At 39.5% G+C, this 9,425-nt stretch overlaps 1 protein-coding gene across 1 annotated transcript; it reads right to left on the bottom strand.

The window, feature by feature from the left end:
• Positions 1-3,993: 3,993 nt before the first annotated feature.
• Positions 3,994-4,617, bottom strand: LOC149640897 (uncharacterized). Its single transcript, XM_089850534.1, has one exon. The coding sequence runs from the start codon at positions 4,615-4,617 to the stop codon at positions 3,994-3,996; it is 624 nt and encodes a 207-aa protein (XP_089706660.1).
• Positions 4,618-9,425: the final 4,808 nt, after the last annotated feature.

Genomic DNA, 9,425 nt, shown 5'->3' on the forward strand with positions numbered 1-9,425 from the left:
ACTAACCATAAATTTCTGCCTTTTCCAAAATATCGCTGACTAACCATAAATTTCTGCCTTTTCCAAAATATTGCTGACTAACCATAAATTTCTGCCTTTTCCAAAATATTGCTGACTAACCATAAATTTCTGCCTTTTCCAAAATATCGCTGACTAACCATAAATTTCCGCCTTTTCCAAAATATTGCTGACTAACCATAAAATGCCGCCTTTTCCAAAATATTGGAATTTTGGAAATAAGTTAAAACAAAATCAGTAGTTTACTTCTTTTGGTTTAGGAACATTGTTTGCAATACCTTTCACTCTTGTGAATTATACTTTTGCATTATTATTAAAGATAATCTTTGGATTTGGGCTTCCGTTTACCTTTACTTCTAAATGCCTATTATCTGGGGGATTTTCAATAAAATGATCCTTTCGGTAGGATTTTGTTGAACAGTTTTCCTTTTGGGGGATTTTGTCCTGGACGTTTTCTCTGGGGGGGATTTTGTACAAACACGTCTAAACTCGGGGGGAAAAAGTCTTGGCAAATCCAAAATAGGGGGATTTTGTCCGGGGGGATTATGTCCAGGGGGATTATGTACGAGACCCGACATTTTCACCTCACTGATCCCTCGTCGACGAGTCAGAAGTGAATGAGGGAGTATGTTTGAATATTTGTAGCCCAAGTGCAGTGTTTCTCTTGGCAGAGACGAAGAAATTTGCTTCCCCTTTCAAATTTAATCACATCTTAGAAACGTTTCTCTACTGTTTCCTTCCCCTTAGGACATTCAAATCTCTTGTTCTATATATGCCTTCGCCTTTCAAATTTAATCCCCCTTAACAAACGAACCGCCATTGTAATTTCCTCCTTTTCCCCTTTCATTACTCTCCTATAACCTTTGCCTTTCATTTTTGGAAAACGGTAAACTGAGCCTTGGATACCTGGTATTAAAAAACATTTATTTTATGATAAATTTATAATTTCATAGAACGTTTTTTATTTGTTTCTATTCCGGTTCTTCTTCGTATCGCATGCGGTCAAGAAAATACAATACGCATCTGAAATCCAAGGTTAATTAGGATTACGTAACAAAAATAAACAAATTAGTTACTTCTTCGACAATTTTCCCTCACTTGAAACATATTATCAGAGACGTCTTCCTTCAAGTCGCAAAAAATTTACGCAACGACCTAAGGTCATAAATAAGGGCAGTTATTCACATACGTATTTCAAAGATGTATTTTAAATATTAGACGTTTTACCCAAGCGATAGGTCTTTAAGAAATTTTGAGGCTTCCATCTTCAAAGGCTCATTAGTTTGGCGTAGAAACGCATTTGCTATTTTTTTTGGCTTGAATATTGACTTTTGTTTTATCTTTTCCGAAGAATCTTCTTCATTGGTAGCAGGCGTAGGTTTCATTTTATTTTAAAATCATCAATAAACTTTGTGGATTATGTGTAAATGAGTAGCTTTTTCTCTTAGAGAGGTAATTATGTGCGGAATATAGAGATGTCAGTGGGATTAAGATTGTAGTAAGCACCGTCAATAATCTTAAACACGAAAATTAAGGAATCATCGTATGGAAAAGTTCGACTAGTACCCTGTGCGGGTTTTTTGCGAGGGGGGATTTGGTATAGCATTGCCGCTGCTGGGGAAGTTTGTAAAAGCAAAGTTGAGCTTGTACAGTTGCCAAATGATAGTATGGATGTTTTCGCTTCTGGAATGTTAGACCATTATGTAGTAACGTTAGCTCAATTTGCGGCTCGGTATGAATTTTCCAAAAGTCGTAGAGTTTAGAAACTCCAAAGTCATTGATGACGATGAGAACGCTGAAATTCAATATGGTAAATGGTTAAAATTGAAAAATGATTCAGGGTTCATTAGAAAACGTGGTCATTCTAAAATTATACGTTATCGGAGATTCAATTTAGTGAAAGATCCCGAGCAGTTTTATCGTGAACAAGTCATGTTATTCTCGCCTTGGCGTGATGAGAGTAGAGATATTTTGACAAAGGATGTAAAATCTGAGTATGAGCTTAGACTTGAGATTATAACAAAATCTAGAAAAGAATTTCATAATGAAATTGACGAATTAGCTATTGAACAGGCTGTGAGAGATTTCGAAAGTGAAGCTAATGAAGCTGATCTTACTAATATCCAACCTGAATTGGAACATCAAAATGAAATAGAAAGGTCTTTAATTGTTGAAGATTCTGAATTTCTAATTAATACAGTGGAAGAGGCAATAGGAAATATTAACAGAGATATTTTTGATGGTAATGTGGAAAAACTGTTGCACCATCAGTCACGTTAGTTAATGATTCAGAATACAATGCCCTTGTTAGAAAGCTGAATTTGAAACAAAGAAATATTTTATGAAGTTCTGCACCATTTACAGTGCAAAGAAATTTGAATCTGTTACTACATTTTACAATAAGCAACCAGGGTCTAATCCTTCGGAGGTTAAAGTTCTGCAATGCGTCCCTACGGGAAGGCTGCCTTTAATATAGGTGGGGCGACTTTTCATAGTACCTTTTGTCTACCCGTTAGTCAATTTGCCGGAAGCATTTCCAGATTAGAAAGTGAAACTCTTCACAATTGTAGGTTGATGTATGGTCAGGTGAAATTGTTAATTATTGACGAAATATCAATGTTTGGTGCGAAGGTTTTTAACGGAATAAACTCGAGAATGCCAGAGATAATGGGTTCCCCAGATTATTTTGGTGGTGCGCCTGTACTTTTAGTTGGATATTTTAACCAACTTAGACCCGTCCGGGATCATTTCGCTTTTCAAAGTCAAAGTGATAGCGACAATCCCTACGCGTCTTCAATTGATAACCCAATACGGGGTGAATTCCAATTGAGTGAACTTGAAGAAATTATGAGGCTAAAAGATGATAAGAGGTTTGCGGAAGCTTTAAATAGAATGGCTGTGGGAACCATAAATAAGGATGATATTGACTTGTTCGTAAGTTTAGAACTAAACAACGAGCGTGTACCGCCTAAAGAAGCGATATATCTTTTCCCTACTAACGTTGAAGTGAACCAATTTAACCAAGAGACGGATTTAAAAATGAATAAGGAAAAGTGCATTTCAATTTCAGTAGATTTTGTAAATGGTGATCTTAGTAGCGAAGTTAAAAGTAACATTCTTTCCCAAGTTCAGACGTTAGCAACGTGTGATACATATGGTCTTCCTAAAGAACTAACACTCGCTTGTGATGCAAGATATATGATGACTAAAAATGTCGATACCTCTGATGGTGCGACAGGTTGGTTAAGAAAGATAGAGTACGGTACTAATAGGCTCGTGGAACAAATTTGGGCAAGACTAAAGTCCTTGTCGCCAAAGGTTCGAGACGACTTGGTTCAAAGGTCTGATCGAGAAGCGAGACCACCAAAGTCTGTCTCTCTATTTGTCAGGGCTCCCTTTTATACACGCGAGGGGTTCGTTGTTACTCTCCGCTAGAGGGATGTGCCCCCTTCCCCTAGCGGAGGAGAGTTTACCTATTTGGGCTTTTTAGCGGTGTTTAGAGTACGGGTTACGGCGTACGGATAAGCGCGGGAGACCAAGCGGCGACATTTATTTACGTGAAATTAGTTACATGAGTTAATAATGTATAATGTATAATGTACATACATGACGTAATGGTAATAATAGAATAGAATAATCGTAACACGTCCCTCCCGCTAAGAAAAAGCGTCCCGATTTTTTTTTTCTTTTTGTCTTTTCGATTACTTGGACATTTCAATTGAACGCCCCTGGCAACTCCATCAGATATATAGGAAGTCCTTGATTACTTTGCCGGAAGGTCCTAGCTTGTTTGTTCTTTTTAAAAACCGGCCTCGTAACGCTCGACGGGCTTCCTTGTGCGAGTACCCCGGCGTAGGTTGGTTGGTGGCGGTGGGATAACTGTTTCGGACGGCCATGGGATAACTGTTTCGGACGGCCATGGAGGTTCTTCAGTGATTGTTCGTACATTCACCCTGTCCGTGAACCGGACCGATTTCAGTGTGGTGGCGTTATTACGGTAGAATGTTCGGTTGTGTGTTCGTCCGTGTCTACAGGCGTTCTAGTATTATCTGTGTACAGTTCTAAAGCTGTTCCTTCGTCGTCGGTATCGACAATACTTTCTGTGTCGGCGTCAATACGGCTGTTGTAAGGTTTCATTCGAGAAACGTGAATAACGTCCTTTTTTCCCCACCGATTTTCGATTTCGTAATTTACGGGTGGAATTTCGCGAAGGACCCTGAAAGGTCCATGGGACTGATGAAGTAGTTTCTCGGACCGGCCTACCTTCCGAGTAGGCGTCTTAACGTAGACTAGGTCATTTGTATGGTATCGTCGATCCGTCCGTCCGCTATCGTATATGTCTTTGCTTTTTTGCTTGCTATTTTCTTCACGCTGTGCAACGATTTCGCGGAAGTGGACCAAGTTTTTTTGTAGGGATTGACTCCTTTCTAGTTCGGTTTCGAGCACAATGTCGACGGGTAATGTGGCTTCCCGACCATGAACGAGAAAGAAGGGTGAATATATCGTTGTTTCGTGCTTCGAGGTGTTATACGCGAATGTCACGAAGGGTGGGCTTGTGTCCCAATCTTTTTGATCCGTTAATACATATTGACAGATCATCTCGGCCAGCGTCCTATTAAAAAGCTCGCAAAGGCCGTTTGTTTGTGGGTGGTAAGCCGTGGTGCGGATATGTTTTGTCGATGCTAGTCGTAACGTTTCTTCCTTTAACTGTGCTAGGAACTTACTACTTCCGTTGGGGCTCCATGCCGAAGTACTATATCTTCAACGAACACTTTGGCTGCGGACTGTGCGGAAGCATCATTCGTTGCTCGGCATTCAACCCGTTTAGAATGGTAGTCCGTGATTACTACGATGTAGCGGTTACCATCATTTGAAAGACGAAAGGGCCCAAGGTAGTCCATCCCAACTCGTTTTAATGGTTTCGTGGCTGGGGGTATAGGTTGGAGCTGCCCGCTGGGTTTTTGGTTGGTTCCCTTTAGGACAGCACCTATACCGTATTCACAGGCATCGCTGTGGATCTCTGTCTCTAGGTTTGGATCGAAGTGGCGCAGTACCGGAGCCGTTGTTAGTTTTGTTATAAGTTCGTCGAAAGCCGCCTGGAAAAACCTATCCCATGAAAATTCCGCGTACTTCTTCTTTAGTTCGGTTAGCGGTTTTGTAGTTTTGGAAATCTTTAATAAACCTTCGGTAGTAATTGCAGAGGCCTAGAAAGCTTTGGACCTCTTTCTTCGTTCCTGGTATTCTGAAGTTTCGGACAGCTTGAATCTTGAGTGTATCCGGGCGTGTTGTTTCACCGTCGACTATATGACCGAGGTAGTGAATGGATGATTGCGCGAAGGAACACTTGGTTAGTTTTAGTTTCAGATTGGCGTCCTGTAGCAAAGAAAACACCTCTCGGAGATGCGTCAAGTGTTCTTCAAAATTCTTCGAGAAAATGATTATATCATCAAGGTAGGCGAGACACACCTTCCATAACAAGCTAGATAGGACTTTATTAATCATTTTCTGAAAGGTTGCTGGCCCATTACATAATCCAAAGGGAAGGACGTTGAACTCGAAAAAGCCTTCTGTACTAGCGAACGCTGTTTTTTCCTTATCTTCGGCAGCCAGTTCTACCTGCCAGTGTCCAGCGGCCAAGTCCAACGTGGTAAAATATTTGGCCACACGAACCGTCTCAAGGATATCTTGAATATGTGGTAAAGGGTGGACGTTATTTTTTGTCATGTTATTGACTTCCCGAAAGTCAGTGCGGAAACGCCTGCTTTGATCCTTTTTCCTGACTAATACGTTAGGGCTGGACCAGGGCGACTCTGATTCTCTAATGATTCCTTGTTCTAGTATCTCTTGAATTTGTTCTTTTATGATTTCTCTTTCGAAAGGTGATTGTCGATAGGGTCTTTGGTTTGTCGGGGTTTCATTCCCCGTATCTATGCGATGTTGTACCGTGGTTATGCGGCCTAGATCCCAGGGTGATGCTGCAAAGACCGTTGAGAATTCCTCAAGAAGGCTCTTGATTCTTTGTTTTTCTTCGGCGTCCAGTTCGTCGTTAAGTGTTGTTGTCGATAGACGTAAGAATTTTGGTTGATGGTGCATGACTAGCCAATTGTACGTCTTGAATTGGTAGGGCGTGGCCTAATTTGCTATCTTTATGTAAGTATATTTTCCGGTCTGTTGGATTTGCAACTCTAATCCAGCCTGTGTTGTTTTTAATTGTCGTCAGTGAACGGGCTATGATAATGTCCTTCTGCAGGTGTTTAGGAACATCTATGTAATTCGTCCCGTCCCTTTTCACGGCAATTTAAACAATAGCTTCCGAGTGTGCTGGTATGGTTGTGCCTTCAGTATACGTTCCTGATACCATTACTTTCGATAGCAGGAGGTGGCTTAAATTTCATAGAGAATACTATATTGTTAACGAGTATCTTCTTATCTGGGAAGTTTAGGATGACTTTATATTGTACGCAAAATGGTAGGCCGCAGAGTACGTCAAATGGGAAACCCTCGATGACGTGTGCGTTGATTTGAAAAGTATGGGTACCAATTTTTGCCTGAATTTCCGATTTTCCCGTAGAGTATATGAGATTTCCATTAATGCCCAGAATTGGAGTAGGTTTTGTCTGTATAATTTCGACCAGAGTTGCAAAATAGTTTGAGATAACGTTTATTTGTGATCCAGTGTCAATAGTTAAAGAGGTACAAATGATTTTTATTATAGCAGGAATGGTTAACAGTTCGTTTTCTAATGAAAAAGTCGCGTAACATTGAAGTTGCTTGGTTTCTTGAGGCGGAACTCCTATGCCCTCAGAAAAGGGTTTCCCGTACGGTTTGCTGGAGAGGGTGAGCGTCCCCGAGTTGAAGTGTGGTTTGGTTCATGCTCTGGGTGTTACGTAAAATCGTTGTTTACGGGCTGCCGAGGTTGGTAGTTAGTGCGACCCCGTTATGGTATTTGGTCTCTATAATCCCTGGGGTAGTTGTGACTTCTTGATGAACTGCGACAATTTCGTTGGGCATGCCCAGGGCGACCGCAGGCGTAGCAAATAGGGGCTCCGGTTTCCGTTCTGCTAGTAGGCGGTGGAATATTTCTCCTTGGTGTCTGAAGATTATTTTCGATACGACCGAGTAGTTAAGCGGCATAGCAATAAAATCATGCGTTTTGTGATTAAAGTATTAAACTTTCAGGGTAGCTTATACTTATGAATTTTTTAAAGGAGGCGTTTTAAATTGTTGTTATGACGGCGGCCATCTTGACAAAATGGCGATTAATTTGGGTATAGTTTAAATTGGCTATATCTCTGAAAGTTATCGTTAGATATTCTTCATTTTTACAGCAAACTAAAGTATTTAATGTAATCTAACTTAATATACCCATATCAACTTAATCAAATTTATATTTTACATCGATATTTAAATTATTACAATGACCGTTTAAGATATAAATCGTATTTACGAGGCATTAGAAAGCTCTGTTTCTTCGGTTTCGAATGATAATTTAAATTATGAAACTTAATAAATCAAAATTTAATATAGTGTATTATTTTCCCTTATTCTATTCTCAGGCCCACTTCCAAAAATAGAACAAAATCGTTGAGAGACAATATTATGATAATGAAATTGGATCAAAAATTGTTTCAGTTAATTAAGCTTTAATTCGATAGTAATTAATTAATGGAAAGTGTGTTTTACAAAATGAACTTTAATTTCCATCACACTCGCATAAGGCTGTCCATGATAAGTCAGAAGCTCTGCACTTACATCTGAGAGTGCCACATCCTTTTTTACAGCCACAGTGAATTAATTCATGGCAGATTTTTGATGCTTCTGGTAATGATGTCAAATAAGGTCTAGCTTTAGCTTTGTGAATGCCATAATTGAGAGAACTACAACATCAGTATCAACTGTTCGGATTTGAATATTGAGATGACCCTTTTCACAAGCATCAGCTGCATGAATCAAAACACGTGTATCTGCCTCTTCGTGGTTGCACGGCTCTAGTGAGAGTTTATCTTCTCTAAAAGGAACAGAGAAGATGTCTGAACCATTGGTAACCACAAATTCTTTATCATCCATCTTAAATGCTTCTAAAGCAGAATTAGACAAATATTTAAAAAGTTCTGATTTGTTTTCATCGACCCGAAGAAATGTTTGCCAATTTCGTGGTATTGGGGAAGAATCTGCAACTCGTGCTCTTACTCCAGAGCCACGTTTTCCTCTAGTTGAAGCTTTTAGACTTTTAGGTAAATATATGTCAAATACAATATCCAAACGACAAGCATTCTGAACTTGCTCTTTCAGGTATGGTATAAAAACAGAATTAACATACTCCTTAAATGTTTTTCAGCGCCTGGTTGAAGCATCTGAACAATCACTGGCCCGTCTAATATTGACGTTTCCGCTACTGAATCCGGTGCAATTACCTTAGTATCTAGTACAAGCAAATCTTTACTGTCTTCTTCAAATGGGTTTCCGAATTCTTCAAAGGCGTCCGTTTCAAACGAATCTTGAATGCTGAAAGTTTGTTCATGATGTTTAAAGTTTTGAAATGTGCTCGTCTCTTCTTGAGAATCTTCAAACTCGTTTATCAAGCGAGAGATTTCGGGACCAGCTATCATCCATCTGCGTAGTGCTGAGGGTGTACCTCATATGAGCAGTTCCCTGTACAGCAGTTCTCGAAATAGCAACCGCGATTAGAAATAGCGGCTGCTGTTTTAGAAATAGCGGCCTCTATTTTGAGAAATAGCAGTGTTTGTCTTGAGTTTCGAGCATATCTTAATTCGTTGGTTTCAAATACTACCTTTTCCGTGATCATTTATTCAGGAATGTGACCTAATAGAACATCATGTTTTTGGTAGATAATTGTAAACAGTTTTTTTGGAAAAGGCATATTATAATTCGAGAAAGGTTATTTTATTTCGGAAGTAGATAATTGTAAACAGTAATTTTTTGGAAAAGGCATATTATAATTCGCGAAAGGTTCTTTTCTTCTGGAAGTAGATAATTGTAAACAGTAATGTTTTGGAAAAGGCGTAACATTGTTACACAATTTCCAAAATATTACTAACCTAGCCTAGCCTAACCTGACCTAATACTATTTAGTTGAAATAATCAACTTTAACCTAACCAAATTATTCATATCTGACCTAGTTCTTTTTGAGTTCATGTAATGTAACACCGGATTTAGGCAACTGCCCTACCCCCTAATACAAAAATCCTTCCCCTCGAAGAAAACCCGCTTTATATTTTCTCGAAGAAAACCTGCTTTCTATTTTCGAAGAGTACGAAAATAGAAAAACCCAAAGACCACGCGGATACCTGTGGACACCTGCAAATCCGCTACCCAAGACCCACAAAGGGTTGTTTTTTGTAAAATCTTCTCGGGGTCGAAAGAATGGGAGACCCGAGAAGATTAG

This window comes from Phalangium opilio, unplaced genomic scaffold, assembly GCF_054372755.1.
Source record: "Phalangium opilio isolate 3A_F unplaced genomic scaffold, DU_Popi_V2 ptg000092l_1, whole genome shotgun sequence".
Lineage (NCBI taxonomy): Eukaryota > Metazoa > Arthropoda > Arachnida > Opiliones > Phalangiidae > Phalangium > Phalangium opilio.

Coding starts and splice junctions, on each gene's coding strand:
- LOC149640897 (XM_089850534.1), bottom strand. CDS start 4,617: ATGATCTGTCAATATGTATTAACGGATCAAAAAGATTGGGACACAAGC.